The following is a 17,026-nucleotide window of genomic DNA, read 5'->3' on the forward strand; positions in this document are numbered from 1 at the left end:
GTAGAACCGTGTTACCTTTTCCCGTAAGTTTTGGTTCTCGGCTCGAATGTTGATATTATCGACTTCCAATGTCATGACCTTGTCAACGTGTTGCTACATTAATGCAAAAAGAGCCTCGACCTTAGCCGTGAGGTCTGCTAAGGCATTGTCTGTGGTTTCAGTCATGTTGCAATTCTCTGTAGAGCAGATTCCTAAACGGGAGTTGATTGCCAGAGGCCCCACAGTAGATGCCAAACTGGAAACAGTAAAATCTACGATTACGAAAAGAGGTCTGATCCTATGAGATTGAGGCCACAGACAATCCACTGAACATGTACACAAAGTAAACAAGCACGAAGCTTACGTAAACACCGGTTTGGTCTCTACCATAGGCATTCTGACGCTCAAGTCAGTAAGGCTGAATGAGGCTATTTAGTGAGGGCTAATGGAATGAAGGATTACTGGAAGTTTAGTCGAAGACTAGAACGACGACATAGGTGTATAGCTCTTAAGAGCAAAAGCCTAGGAGCTAATAGGTGGTATTGCGATTGAATGCTTAATGAGAGGCATGACCTCTGTTTATATAGTGGTCATAGGATCTTTGAATCCTAGTAGGACTTTGAATCCGTATTGGCAAAGTTCCAGTAAATTTTCAAGATTGACAGTCTTAATTCACATAAGATACATGATCTTGAATGAATTAGGGTAAACCCAAATAGAAAGTATATGTATTAGTATTTTAGTGGGATTTTAGATCCTTAGAAGTTACCATGGACCAATAGGCCTGGCCCTAGGTGGGCTAGTGGTGAAGCCCAATATGAAGAGGGGCTGGGTTTAGGCCTTGGGTCTGGCCCATGACATGAACTTTAACATAGAACTAACAGGAATTAGGCCACGACCTTGGGCCTACACAGTAGAAGTTACTTGCTTGGTCCTGATAAGGCCCAAGATGATTTTTGGCCCATACACATTACCCCCTTTTTATGGAGGTAAATTATATTTAATTTGTGAGGTGCATTGCATATGCAATAAGTCCTAAAAGACATCCTAATTGATAATAGCAATTAAATCTCCATATGATCCAAACACCCCCTTAGTGTTAATTCTGATTACTTTTACAAAGCTTTCAGATTAGATCAATCTTAGAACCTCGAAGTTAGAAAGTAATTTATCACAACATGACATATATATACTAGGGAAAATGTTTTCCACTGAAGACTACTACAGCCAGAGGGTTTGTTCAACCATCTTCAAAGTATATCCACATTCAACATGATCTGTGAATATGTACCACATGGTCCACATTAGTGATCCATTCACAAGTCTTAAAATACTTGTGAACTTGAGTGGAAATGGAATTGTAAGTCATAACACACTTGCAAATTCGGTTGAATAAAAAATAGTCAATCGAAGTCCTAAAACACTTGGTACATGGCATGTGGATCACAAGAATTGTAATTCAACACAAGCCCGAGGAAAGAAGCTAACCCAAGTTGTCCAAGAAGGCAAGTCAGATTCGGCCCAAGCTCAACGAGAGGAATTAGCCCAAATTATGAAAGGAAACAACTCAGCCCATGTGTACAAAGGAGACATTTCGGCCCAAGCCCATTCAAGCATAAATTCATCTAGGTTCAAGTCCAACAAAGAAAAAGCTCAAGCATTCAAGAGGTCTAAAACAGCCCATTATCCAAGCCTAAAGAGCATTCCCATGCTATTTCACTTTGAGGCCACTTAAATGAATTCCAAGGCCCAAACACATGTACTCTTATTAGTAGGATTTAATTAAGTATTGTTATATTTAGTTAATTATCCTAGATGGCATATTTATTTCACTTAATTAGTTAATTACTCTTGTAATGCTACTATAAAAGCAATCTCTCTCTCATTTTGTTAAGGTTAAACAATGAAAATAAATTAAACGCTTAAGAGGAATGATTTTCCTTTTACTTTGAAATCTTTATCCAAGTCTTGATAAGGGATTTAGTGGTGATTCAACTTTAAATTAGCGGAGAGATTTTTTATGCTTGAAGATTCTTCTTGTCTCTATCCTTTACATACAAGTAAGTAGCTTGTGCTCTTGTTCTTACCTTGACCGAGATCCTTGTGGTTATTTTAGACTTATCTGAAATCTGGTTCAGTGCCTTGTGTTGTGTTTGTGCAAGTTTGGAAATTGAAATCTCTTGTTTGGTGAAATCGGGTTTGAAGTTGTGAAAGTTTTTTGCTTGGCCGAATTTTCTTTTTGTGTGAGTTTATGATGTTGTGTTGGGATATTCATGGTGGTGTTGCATCAATCATGTAAAAAAGATGATTGGATTTCACCAGAGAAAGAAAATCATCAAACATTATTTTAAGTTCACCGTTTCCCCTCCGGTGGGAAAATTGTTGACAACAACGTATCTTCTTTCCAAAGATCATCCGTTGAAGCATTACTTCTGCCAAAAATTGGGACAAAATTATGGCTGCCGACACTTACCTGCAAATATTTACTCAGTTCTTGTTTCTGTCACGAAGTTGGAGCATATCAACTGATATATTTTGATAAAGAAAGAATATGCTCACAAGTAAAAATTGAATGTTAATAGCTTGCAAAATAGATTTTTCTCAGTGCATGATTGATTTACACTAACATAAAAACAGAAATGAAGCATGGAATATAGATACAAAACTGCTGTTGGTGTGAGGCAAGTGCTAGATTCATAGCCTTAACCGTAAATTTGATAATTTCATAGAGAACCATCCGTACTTCTGCGTGTCACAAACAAATTCGCACAGAAGGATGGAGAGAGAGAGAGAGAGAGAAACACTATCTTAGGATCTCAACTCAAGGGTCAAAAACAGGGTTAATGCACTAGCCATGCAATATTATTAGCCAAGATGTAGACATAAAATCATTACTTTATATTGTTTCATCCCTGAATGAATTTATTCAGATAAAGAATGTTAAATTTGCTAACAAAATTTCTAGCTAACAGAGGCAAGATTCATCCAGAGATATACCAGATAAATTATCAAAAATGCGGATATGGAAGTGAATAAAGCTCTGCTCAATTGAGGTGGCAGTAAGTGATCTGAAAATTAAAATGCATCAGATCAACTCAACCCCCTTGAGAAGCAACTTGCAGATGGCGTGAATTAAATCAAACAGTTGCTGGTAGACCTTTCACTTTCATCATACAAAAATACTTAGCTGGAATAATTGCACCAGCCTGTGTGCATAGATCCACCACTGCTGGTGCATGCCCATAGTAGTCCCGTCCCTCATTCAAAAGTACAGGGGGATCCTGAGGCCGTCGCCGCCAAACAATCTTCAGAGGCACCAAATCATCTACTTCTGCCTTCTTCCAAAAGTGCGTTCCTCGCCAGCTTTCATATTTAAACACTCCACAGAGCCGAGCCTTGTGCCCAGACGGCCCAACATGAACTTCTGAGCAATGCTTACAAACTTTTGCTGGGTAAACCAACAACAATCTCTCAACACCAGATCTAACTGTCTCCCATGCCTTTAAGGTTCCATTGGCTATCAATGACAGATCTTCGGGTGATAAAGACTCTACTTCATTAACCCCTCTAATGGGACGATCAGAGTTACCAGCACTGGTGTGGAAATCTTCATCGTTGGGGTCAGCCCCTGCCTGCCAGCATAGCTCAACAACAGCAGGAACACGATCAAAATCAAACCGTTGGTTGTGCTGTATCACAGGTTGAAACATTCTCTGCAGGTGAAATGTTTCCACTGGAACAAGTACATCATTCAAACCACCACTGACCCATTCATGAACCCGATTCTTGGCTCGGCGCCTGTAACCATGACAAGTTTGAATCAAGTGACCTTTCTCTCCAATATATACTTCTGGACAGAACCTGCAACACAAGAGCATCTAATATTTTACTAAAAAGAACTAAGCTTAAAAACGGTGGCAAGTTGCGGCTAAACTATATGAATTCTCATTCAAATGATAAAATTGTCAATATATAAATGAGAAATTTCCCATAACGTGTCCATGCCACATGTCAAGCAATCTCAGCTACAGGTACAAAGCCTTTAAACCTCACAAGCTCTCAACCAAGGTAAAGCAAAACAATCATGCCCCGACACCCACAGTTGAAAACATTGAGATTATCGCAATACGTGACATAACAGCAAGAGGTGTTTGTTATAGAGACTTAAGCTTACTTGCAAGCCTGAACAGGAACAAGTTTCATAAGGGTGGAGATGCCTTGAATCAATAGAGCTCTGGCTTTAAGAACTTCCAGTGCAACAGGGACCATGCCTCGAACCGGATAGTCCTTGGCACGATTTTCAATTCTCTTAAGAATCATGGGTCTCAGCTTCTTCAAGTCGAATTTAGAACTGTAAAAACGAAGCCCACCCCACTCTCCCAAAACATTTATCCATAAATATGATTTCTTCCTCAAAGCCATCATAATAAATCTAACCTTGTCAACAATACTACTATCCTACTCTCAAATTTACGAGAAGAATAAATAATTTAAGAAATAAAATGGGAGATGATTATTCTTTTTTAAAAGAGAATTTACATCGAACAGATGGTGTGCATAGCAGGAATCATACTACAGGGACTTGTAGTGCAGAGGTGGCAGAGTTGAAGATGAATCTGGGAGAGGAAAGATAAGTGAAATTGGAGGTATTAGAGAATAAATTTCGAAGGTTAAAATCACAGAAAGTTGAGAGCGGGAACTAAAAGCAGCCCGAAGTCCCCGAACAATCGGAAATTTCTGAGCACAGCATAGAGTCCATAGTCATTTGTGATTAGGATTTAGGACAGGACGGGTTGTTTGGCTTTAGTGATCGGTGCCTGCTAATATTCTCAGTTTCTCACACGTTAAGTTAAATCAATTTTTTTTAGGAAAATGTTACAGCCAAAATAGTGCATCGAAAATATGTATAGAATAATATTATAAAATTCTAATCAATTATAATAAAATATTAATCAATATGATTTTATCGCATCATTCCATACATATTTTTAATATACTATTTTTGGTGGTTTTAACATTACCCATTTTTTAATATCATAAACTTAGTTATGGCCACTGTTTAAAACTGGCACCACACATTTACCAAGAAAAATTAACCAGACCTTACATATTGAACATTATAAAGTGATAATAAACTTTTAGGCATCTCAAACTACAAACATCAAATTAATGAAACTTTTACACTATATTAATGTGATTTTTTTTTGTATATTTCACTATTACATCTTCAATCCATTGCACCAAATATTAGATTAAAAAGAATATTCTTTAAAATATTCTTTTTTTCTTTTTACTAATAATTAACGATTAATTTATTTCACTGATTATTTTTATATATACTAATTAAATATTAAAAATGATATTTTTATTAAATAATAATAACTTTAAAAATTATATTAATTTAATCAAATTATTTATTTATTTAATCAAATAAACATTACATTTAATATGAAAAAACATTACATCTAATATAAAATACCACAAAAAATAAAAAAAAAAAAACAACATAAAAGTAAAATTTCATATTGTTATTTTTGTTCATGTTGTATTTTCTTTTAATTTTAATGTTTTTAAATTAGTATTAATTTATTTTGAGTTATTGTAGTTTAATATTTACATTGAATGAAGTTTTGTTTTTAATTTTTCATCATTTTTTTAATTATATAATTATTATGAATTTATTATTATAAATATTAATATAAATAATAATTAAATTAATATGAATACAAATTAAAAAATAAATAACAAAAATAAGGAAATAAAACATGTTTTGTTGTAGATGAATAGTATCACACCAAATTGGTGTGGATGAATAGTGCTGCACCAAATTTGGTGTGATACCATTCGTTCACACCAATTTGGTGTGGCTTTGGTGTTGGGTTGGAGATGCCTTTAGTGGTGCGTTTAGATCATATAATGTTTTATTATAAAGGATGTTATATTAATGGAAAGATAGATCACTTTGAAGATTGTTGAGAATGTTAAAGAAAATGTGTTTGGTTCATTCGAATAAATTAGTAATTATGTTATATTTATATGTTTGGTTGAGAGGATAAATGGGTGGATATGTTATATAGATTACTAATTTGCCCTCCTTTTTAAATATTAATATAATATTATTTGTTGAATAATTTTTTTTAACCCTTTACATTTGAAATTTTGCTAAAATACCCCAACCATATAAACTTTCATTTGTAGCAAAATCTGTTAGTTTATGTCCTATGAATCAATCGTGTTGTCGGTTTCAGGGCATTATATCTTGTAAATACTCTTTTGAGAATGGAAGAAAGAGTACTGATTTCACATGTTATTTACTACTTCATTTATACTATTTATAATGCATGTGAAATGTTCGGATGATACGGATCAAATCATTAAAGCATTCCCTACGTAAGTAATATTAATTGAGCAATAAAATTAAATAGTAGTCATGTTGAATGCCTCCATTGAATATCATGTGATGGTATTAGCGTGAATGATTATAATAGGTATATCACTAGGGCATTAGTATGGATAATAGATTGGTGAACTGTTTATCAAATATGACCGATTATGATGAATCTCATAGACATTTAGAATGTTGTCAATGATACATCGTAGGATCGTACTAGTGTACCACTAATCCTTAGACCTGAGACATCACTATTGGACTTGACATAGGATGCATATGATTCATATGATGTATATACACGAGACTAGTCATGTTTTGTGTAAGAAGCCAGTTTGGTCATATGTTATTCATGTGCAAAGACAAGTGATGGTCAAGATGGGATTCGTTGACTAAAAATAGTTTGGTCCCAAGTTCCCAGACGAATGTCAATAAACATTGGAAAAAGAAAATATCTAGTCAGAGTACAAAATAGTCATATGAAAAGGAGTTTCATTATGGCATGTTCCATTGTATTGATTGTCAATTCGGATAAAGATTAAGTTAAGAGTTTTGACATACCATGAACCTATACTTAATCTGTTAGTAAAACGGTCTTGTATACGCAGCGGAAACAACAAAAATAATATAACAGGATCGTTTACATGAGCCAAGATCAAGGGTATAATTTTATAATTTTATCAAAGCAAGAATCTGCATAAATTAATAATCTGTGTTTAGAAACCATACGCACGTTGGAGGCTCCTCCAAATTTGTCGACGAATGTTTTGCTACCGATCCAAGTGTAGGATCGAACCTGTGTAGTCCACACGAAGACAATCTCAAAAGAACCAAAGAGGTATTTGCTAGATCATATTTGGCTTCAAGATTAAGAAGAAAAGCAATCAATGAAATTGATTTCAAGGCCAAATCAATCTGCCATGGGAGTGTTTTTCCAAAAGGGGGCTGCTGTATTTTTCAAAGGAAAAATCATATCTAATTTAATTAACACATTTTTCTTTTATAGTTAATTAAGTTGCCCTAATCCCATACGGAATAGGCTTGGGCTTCAACCCAAACGCCCCATGTTGCCAAACACTCCCAATTTGATTTATTTTATTTTCCATCATTATCTCAATTAAAATCAATTAATATATATATTTAAATATATATTAACATTTAACAATAATGATAATATATTTAAATATGTGCGAACACACATTTAAACGTAATTTCACTTATTTAATTTTTCTAACAAATTAAATAAAGGCTACGACCTCAGCAAATTTAATTGCACTGTGAAATTACCAAAATACCCTTTCGCCTTAAAAGACGAAAACGCCCTTCTTTCTTCTTGCATCTTAAATTGTCTTCTATGTGTGTGACCCTTAGGCTCCTCATCATATCGGCAGTGTATAGTATTGCGATTAACACCAATTAATCGTCTCACTAATACACAGACCAAGATTGGCCCCTAGCAAGGCATCATGGCCACCCGATAGATTCGGATTCAGCAAAGTAGCTACCTGTCAACGATATGGTTACCGTGCAATTCGATCCTTTCATCATACGTTATCTCGACGAGACGAAGGCATAGAAATAGTGTCAACCTTCGGTTACTCTCGATATTATTTATTCAGTTTCTGGACCAATGACCCGTATTATAAACTGGATAGAGCAACAACTCAATCCCACTGTGGCCACAGTTTTAGTGTCATTGCCATATACTGAATTGCGCCGTGAGATAACTTTCTCCCGTACCCGGGAGTGATGAATCCTCTGTCAATCCACCATAGTCTTGATACACTCCTTGATGCAGCCAATCACCACCGTATTGACAGCTCTGAAAAGAACTGCGTTAGGCTAGTGTCAAACTATACCAATCGGTGCACAAGGCGCTCCGGTGATCTCAAGTCTAAGGATCACATGCACCACCATTCGTTAGAGGATTTGTTCCATAGACACTGGGGTTACCATCCATATGGAATCCTCTGGTGGGTCAGTCCAGTGAACTTGCTGCGGTATATTCGCCTACAACAAGCACCCATGTGTTGCACCAGGTTGTCACCAAACAACCTTGACAAGTGAGATCAGTCACTGCCTTTCGACAGGGTCGTTCAACACTATGATAGCCTTACCGTATTATCTGTGCCCTTACTTCAGAATAATACTGGGGCTACGGACGTTTCTAGAATGGCCACCATATGTGCTCATAGGGTTCTCACTATCAAGATTTGAAACACTTGATACCCTCGTCACGGTTCTACCATTCTAAGGACATATATCAATACATATTGCAATAATAATGATTTACGCGATATAGAATAAAATGTCTTTTATTGATTAATGAACATTATTACAAAGAGTCAATTCTACAATAATTGATTGGCTCTAGGGCACCTACTCCAACATAATCAGGATTAGATGACGGAGGGATTTTACTACATAAAATGTATGATTGGGAAAAAAAGGTTCATTGGAGTTTAACTTCATTGTGGCTTAGGGGTTATGGAGCATTGCTAGGTGCCTACCATGATCGATGGGAGTTTCGATCACAAAGAGTTATGACGAAACATATCGGATTGTGATATTAGGCCCATGACTAGGTTACAGTGAACTTAAGCGGTCACACCTAAAAACAAGTATGAGAAGAGAGAATAATACATACCGTTAAAGGTTAACGATGTTCAGATGTAAACATGTGCATCTGAATTTATGTATTGGTGAGAAATGATTACTCATGGAAAGCTAGCACTTACCAAGGGTAATCAGGTAATTTGGTCATTATTGGATTAGTTTCAATGATAGACTAAAATATATTATTGAATTGGATTCAATAATGGGTTAAATATTAGACGGGATTAATTTATATCCCTTGATTATAAATTTGTTTAAATCAAGGATTTAATATTAAGAGTTAATATTAAATTGAAATTATTTTAAGGACTTGAAAGTAATATTGAATTTGTATTAAGTGTTAATATAGGATTCATATTAATTCAAGGACTTGAGAACAATTTCAAATTATAGCAAAATGGTCCTTGTATATAAATAAGTGATATTCCCAAATTTAATTAATCTTCATTTTGATTGAAAATCTCTCTCTTGTGCTCTCATGGCCAACTCTCTCTTCTTCATCTTAGAGTTGACTTTACTTTGAGGATTTTCATTGAATTTGTTGAAGATCTTGAATTCATTTTTCAAGTTACAAAAATTGTAAAGCATAAAAGGTAACAATTTCACCCTTTTAGTTTCAATAACATGTCATATGACTTTATACCATGTTTTACACTAATTTTACCCTTTCTCAGCATGAATTCTTACAAAATCACCCCGACTCACCCCAAGCCACTGCCGACAACTAGCCACCACCGTCGGCCGCTGCCAGCAATCAATAGAATAGCGCACGACTGGTCGTATATGGTTGATTATGCGCCGGCAAAGCCATTTTCACAACCATAGATCTGGCCGTGAAAAGGCCAGATCTTTTGCCATAAAACGGCCAAATAGAAATGGCCTTACCGGCCAGATCCCGCCAGTTAAGTGCCATTACGACGACTACCATCGGCGGTCGGGTGGTTGGGGGTATTTTGTTAATTTTTAAACTTTTTGTGGCTGGGGTGTTTTAGCTAAATTCTCAAATGTAAGGGGGCTAGGTAATGGTTATTTGGTAAACATTCGAGGGCAATTATGTCCAAAATGGTATTTAATTAAGGGTAAAATAGTTATAAAAATCAAATTACGTAGTAATCTTTTAACAACACCTCCTGGGGAAGGTATCGGATTACCCTCTATATTACCAACAATAAACACTATTTGCAGTAAAAGATACCCATAATATTTATTACTTGCAAACCAAACAACAGAATCTTGCAAAAATAAACAAAGATTACCCCCGTTATCTTATATGACCCTGATCCAAATGCACCCTACAATGTGTTTAGTTCAGGTACTGTTGTACTACTGAGAATGTTATATTAATGAAAAGATATATTACCTTAAAGATTACTATGAATGTTTAGGGAAATGTGTTTGATTAGGTTGGAATAAATTGGTGGGTATGTTATATTAATGTGTTTGGTTGGGAAGATAAATTGGTGGGTATGTTATAAAGATTACTAAATTGCCCTCATTTTTAAATATTATTACTATTTTTTTTTTTTTGAATCATTTCTTTTAACCCCCTACATTTGAAATTTTGCTAAACACCCAAATCATATAAAACTTTAATTTGTAACAAAATCACCTTCATCAACGGCCAGCAGCTAGCCACCACCGCTGACCGCCATAGGCAATCATTGGAATGACACGTTGGCCGAATCTAACTGGCTGTGCATCGATAAAGCCTTTTCCAGTCACGGATCACAACCGAAAAAGGCCAGATCTTTGGCTGTGAAATGATTGTCGTTTCACAGCCAAATATCTAGCCTTTTCACAGCCAGATCTGTGGTTGTGAAATGGCCTTAATGGCGCACGACCAGTTGTGTGCCGTTCCGTCATCGGTCGACAACCGCTGACTATCCGGCCACCACCCTTGGGTAATTTTTTTAAAGTCCACGGGTATTTATGTCTTAAAAATTTTGTATACAAGGACAAAATAGTCTATGAATATATTTGTAAATTAATTTCAAATAATGACATTTTTATCCAAAATTTTTATTAATAAGGGATAAAATTGTAACAAAAATAAGATTACTAAGTAATCTTAAAATACCTAAGAAAATCGAGTTAATCAGATTATATCCTATATTACCAACAGTAATTATTATTGGTTTTGGAAGATTACTGAAATCTTATATTATCTGACAATCAAAAGTGATAATCAAGTAATATAAGATGACATTATCTCAGTAATCTCTCATTATCCCAACCAAACGCACCCTAGTTGGGGGTAATCCAATATCATCATCTTATATTACTTAATTATCACATTTGGTTGTCAAGTAATATAAGATTCCGGTAATTTTTCAAAATCAATAGTAATTATTGCTAGTGATACATGAGGTAATCTGATTACCTCCATATTCTTAGATATTTTAAGATTACTTGGTAATCTTATTTTTGTTACAATTTTACCCTTAACTATTAAAATTTTTGGACAATAATGCTCTTATTTTGAAAACAATTGACAAATATATTTATCGACTATTTTATCCTTATATAAAAAAAATTTAGGACATAAATACCCTTGAACTTGAACAAAATTACCCAAGACTGGTGGCTGAATCTGGCCGCCACCGCCGGTGGCAGACAGTTGGCCACCATCTCAGGTGCCAGAACAACACATGACCGGCCTGATATGGCTGACTGTGCTCTGATCTGGCTGTTTCTAGCCAGATCTATGACTTCTGATCGTGATGGCCAGTTCTAGCCATAGATCTAGCAAATTCCCCAAAAACGGCCAAATCGATGCACGATCAGTTGGAGCCGTTTCGGCCACTTTCGCCACCATCGTTGGTGGTGGTAGATGATCGGTAGTGTTGGGGTGGGTGGGGGTGATTTGCTAAGAAATTAAACTTTTATGTGGTTGGGGTGTTTTAGCAAAATCTCAAATATAGGGGGTTGAAAGTATGGTTCAAAAAATAATATTATATTAATATTTAAAAAGGAGGGCAATTTTGTAATTTATATACCATACCCATCAATTTCTTTCTCTCAACCAAACATATCAATATAACATACTCACCAATTTATTCCAACCAATCAAACACATTTCCTTTTTGGTTCGGGGAATGTTTTATTGCTCAAAAGTTAGGATTACCTCCAAGATAGATTACCTTGAAGATTACGAGCGAATGTCATACCAATATGTTTAGTTAGATTAGTGGGTATAAATAATTAAGATGTTTGATTGGGAAGAATAAAATATTATTGATAAAGACTTTTACTGAATTGCCCTTCTTTTTTAATGTCATAATAATAATAATTTAAATAAATTCTTTAACCCCCTATATTTTATAATTTAGCTAAAACACCCCCAACAACAAAGTTTAAATTTTAACAAAATACCCCCAGCCACCCAAGACCACTGCCAACCACCGGCCATCAACGTCAGTCAACAAAACGATGCATGACCGGCGAGATCAGGCTAGCCGTGCACCTTTTTGGCTGTTTTCAACCAGATCGAAGGCTGAAAACAGCTAAATCATTGTGGATCTGGCTGTTTTCGGCCATATCGAAGGCCGAAAACAGTCAAATTGTCGTGGATCTGGTAAAAAATGGCCACAAATGGTCGATCTATTTTGTCAATTTCTAGCCAAATCCACAACGATTTAGCCGTTTTCAGCCTTCAATCTGACTAGAAACAGCTAGATTGGCGCACGACCGGCCAAATCCCACTGGTCGTGCGTCAATATGGCTACTATTTCCAGTGGCTAATGGTGGTGGCTAGCGGTCGATGGTGGTCTTTGGTGGCTGGGGGTATTTTATGAACTTTTAAACTTTTTGTGGTTGTGGTGTTTTAGCTAATTCTAAAATGTTGGGGGTCTAGGTTATTATTATTTGGTAGACATTTGAGGGCAACTATGTCTTGAATGGTATTTAATTAAGGGCAAAATGGGTATAAAATAAAGATTACCCTAGTAATCTTTAAATACCACCCCTTAAGGAGGTAATCTGATTACCCCCTATTTGAGGGCAATTGTGGGACCGTTTGGATTGGGGGTAAATAAGATAGGAGGGGTAATATTCGTTTATTTTGCAAGATTCCTGTGTTTGGTTTACAAGTAATAAAATATTACGATAATCTTTTATTGCAAATAGTGGTTACTGTTGGTAATATGGAGGGTAATCTTATTACCTTGCTAGGGGGTGTTATTAAAATATTACCGGGGTAATATGATTTTTCTTCCCATTTTGCCCTTAATTAAAAATGATTTCGAACACAATTGCCCTCAAATGTCTACCAAATAACAATTACCCAACCCCCCTACATTTGAGAAATTAGCTAAAACACCTTAGCCACAAAAAAGTTTAAAATTAACAAAATACCCTTAGCCACCCAAGACCATCGTCGACCGTGACTTACCACCACCGGCCGTCTGTGTCAGTCACCGTAATGGTGCATGACTGGTGAGATCTGGTCGGTCGTGCACCGGTAAGACCTTTTCTGGCCACAAATCACATATCTATGGTCGGAAATGACTACATCTGGCGTTTTTATGGCGGTTTCACGGCCAAAGATGTGGACGTGAAACGACCACAGATCTTTAGTCGTGAAATGGCATGGCCAAAGATCTGGCCATTTCACGGCCAAATCTGTGGCCGTTTCATGGCCACATATTTGGCCTTGAAATGGCCATAGATCTGGCAGTTTTTCGGCCATGGATTTGTGATCCATGGTCATTTATGGCTTTGCCGGTGCACGACCAACATATATGACCAGTTGTGCGCCATTTCGTCAACTGCCAGCGGCGGCCAACGGTGGTGGCTAGTTGTTGGCAGTGGCTTGGGGTGGGTGGGGGTGATTTTGCTATAAATTAAAGTTTTATATAGCTAGGGTGTTTTAGCAAAATTTCAAATGTATGGGGTTAACAAAAATTATTCAAAAAAAAATAATAATAATTAGTACTATTATATTAATATTTAAAAGGGAGGGCAATTTAGTAATCTATATAACATACCCATCCATTTATCCTCCCAACCAAACATATTATTCACCAATTTATTGGAACCAACCAAATACATTTTTTAAACATTCTCAGTAATCTTCAAGATGATCTTTCTTTCCTTTAATATAATATACCCCTCCAATAAAACATTATATGATCCAAACGCCCTCACAGTAATCACTATTGGTATTGAAAGATTACCGAAATATTTTATTACTTGATAACCAAACAAGGGAATGCCCGAAATTAACGATAAATTATCAGAGTTATCTTTCCAAAGCCCTAACCAATCACACCCTTCCAGTAATCTTCAATGTGATATATATTTCCATTAATATAACATTCTCAATATTCTTTGAACCAAACACACCCTTAACACAATATATTAATTGCACCATGAAATGATGAATTGTGTTAGAATTTTCCTAGGATAAAGGAATATTCATGAAATTATTAGGGTTTCAACAAGGGATATTATCATTGAGAGTAAACATATTTTTCTAACATAACACTTAGAAGGCACAAGTTTTATAAACTACATTTAAGGGACACTTTACACTTAAGGGTAAAAAGCTGTTTAATTTAACCAGAAAAGGGGTAAAATTGTCATATCGCAAATAAAAAGAGGTTAGAAAATAATATGGAATTGGGCCATGTGTAAGACTAAACTTAAAAAACTAAAACAGAAATTCAAATCAGGTTGGGTAGGCTTCTTAACACTGCATCAACTCCATTGTGATTTGAGAATCCTTTCTCAATTTTGCAAATAACTATTTTTTAATTTTTAAAATATATTAAAAATAAATTTTTTAAATAAAAAAATTGAGAACACTATACAACTTGTTGGAGAGTCATTGGATGACAGTTGTTGATGGTGGCCGGATCCTGTCACTAGAGATGCATCCAAAGACACCGCAAGCTCCATTTGGTAGATCGTCGCCTGATCTACCCAGTGAAGCAATCAGAGAGACCGCACGCTATGACATTTAGTCGTAGTAGATCGAAAAATGTTGATCAAACATTTTCAAGCCTGCTTCAACAAAACGTCTTAGCCAACAAACTCTTTGATCGCTCCATTGGGTAGATCATTGACGATCTATCCAATGAAGTTGGGGGTGTCGCAGAAGCCTGAAAGCAGCTCTAATGATAGTGTCTGACCAAAAGTGATTATGGAAAAAACTACAACAATCCCAAACTCACCCTAAGATCAATAGTTTAATATATTATTTTAAAAGCCATTTTGAATATTAAAATTTGTAGAAAATTGAGAGATTTACGTTTAGAACAATTTTTATCAGTATCTTCAGGCTAAGTCATATATCATTTCAAGCCTTTTAGATTGTATAAGTTATTAACTTCCACATCTGATCAAATTCATACATCTATTCAAGTTCCTCTAAATAATTAAGTAATAATATTTTGCTTATAACTGAGTCATATAATTGAATCATACAGTCAGACGAAAACTGCATAAAATTCATGTAAAATACTACTCTATCCCTTATTTTTTGCTTGGTTGTATGAATCAGTTGTATGACTCAGTTGTAAATATAGTATTACTTATAATTAAGGTAAAAATTAAGTTGGATCACATATTCACACACAAATCTTCATCTCTATTGCTTCTACCATTCTCATCCCTACAACAAAAATCCATTACATATTTACATATTTAATTTGATTAAAAGAAGAGATAAGATTAATGGATAAAATCAAGTTAATACAAATTCTTTTTCAAAAAAAAGATCCTTAAAGTTATCAACAAGTATTTTAAAAATTTTCCACAAGTACATTACTTTGAAGGGGTGTATATGACATTAACCCTCGTATAAATAAGTACACTAGTTTTACTCATATGGGACATAGAGCTTGTTTGACCGTGTATATAAAAATTAGTTTATAAACAACTAGTACGTATAAAGTAATTTGAGCTTATAGGCATTTGAAATTTAAACAATTATGTGTTTTATTAAAATACTTATAAGTGACTGATAAGTAGTTAATGCGTTTGTTAAAATGTGGCTTCTAAATACATTTTATTATTAAAATGACTAAAAAGGGTATTGCATTATTTCATTAAATAATAAATTATATTAACTTAATTTTTTATTATAATATTATCAAAATATATTTTGATCATATTACAATATAATTTAATTTTAGAATTAAATAAACAAATACTTTATAAACAAATATTTTATTAAAAGCGTGAGTTGTTTGAAATATAAAAATAATGTTATATGATAAAATTTTAAAATTAAATAGGGGTAATGTGGTAATATATTTAGTCAAAATAACTTATAAATAAAGTGCTTATAACTCCTCACCCAAAAAAAAAAAAAAAAAAGGTTCTCCCAACTTATTTTTTTTATTTTTTAGCTTATAACCCAAAAAAATTACAAACAAATAGATCAGCAACTTATAAGCTGAAACAAACAATAAGATAGATATACGTTACAACAAAATCTTTCAAGATCCCATTAGTGAGTTCTGCCAAATGTATAAAAATGAACAAACATAACCAAATACGTCTGCAACAAACACAAACAATAGGATATTCATGAGCACTTCTAGCCCTCTTTATTTGTAAAATTAAAAGCCGTATCAGTGTTCTTTTGATTGGTTCAATAACCCTTCTAAAAGTCTTTGGAAAACATGATATATCCATTGATTTGTTCTCCTGCAACCAATGGACAATTGTTTTGTTTGGCTGTGGATTCAGCAAATAACCACTTAAATAACTGAAAATAATCATTACTAAAAATGCAGAAAACAGGGGAGAAAATATAGCAGCTCATTGGTATCTCTTACAAATGATTCTTAATTCTCATTCACTCATTCAGATCAGGTCTAATTACGTTGAAGAAATGTTTTATAATCATTCTTAAAAACAAAAAATAGACATCCCCCCACTGTAAGATTAAAGACTAAATTTACAGATCATCATCATCATTATTTTGTAAAATACAGAATAATTATTTACATACCTCTATTGGGGTCTATTGTAATTCCTGCCATTGTTGTTCACTTTCACAAAAGACTCAATTGACTCAATTCACTTTAGGATTTT

General features: G+C 34.6%; 1 protein-coding gene across 2 annotated transcripts; it reads right to left on the reverse strand.

Moving 5' to 3' along the window:
• Positions 1-2,713: 2,713 nt before the first annotated feature.
• Positions 2,714-4,795, reverse strand: LOC116112561 (APO protein 4, mitochondrial-like). Of its 2 annotated transcripts, XR_004125265.1 has the most exons (3): positions 4,154-4,795; positions 2,977-3,840; positions 2,714-2,724 (listed from the first exon to the last, which is right to left on the reverse strand). XR_004125265.1 is itself a non-coding variant. In XM_031398688.1 (2 exons), the coding sequence occupies exons 1-2, from the start codon at positions 4,402-4,404 to the stop codon at positions 3,117-3,119; spliced, it is 975 nt and encodes a 324-aa protein (XP_031254548.1). In that variant the 5' UTR covers positions 4,405-4,795; the 3' UTR covers positions 2,747-3,116. The 2 variants fall into 2 exon arrangements, 1 of the variants encoding a protein (XP_031254548.1); XM_031398688.1 differs by lacking the exon at positions 2,714-2,724 and having other exon boundaries at positions 2,747-3,840.
• Between the last annotated feature and the right edge of the window lie 12,231 nt (positions 4,796-17,026).

The sequence above is a fragment of the Pistacia vera genome, unplaced genomic scaffold (assembly GCF_008641045.1).
Source record: "Pistacia vera cultivar Batoury unplaced genomic scaffold, PisVer_v2 Contig663, whole genome shotgun sequence".
NCBI classification, from domain to species: domain Eukaryota; kingdom Viridiplantae; phylum Streptophyta; class Magnoliopsida; order Sapindales; family Anacardiaceae; genus Pistacia; species Pistacia vera.

What these genes read in the sequence shown, in the direction of transcription:
- LOC116112561 (XM_031398688.1), bottom strand. Translation starts at nt 4,404, where the DNA reads ATGATGGCTTTGAGGAAGAAATCATATTTATGGATAAATGTTTTGGGA. An exon ending in GTTCCTGTTCAGGCTTGCAA is followed by an intron (nt 3,841 to 4,153) that starts GTAAGCTTAAGT and finishes CTTGTGTTGCAG; the next exon opens with GTTCTGTCCAGAAGTATATA.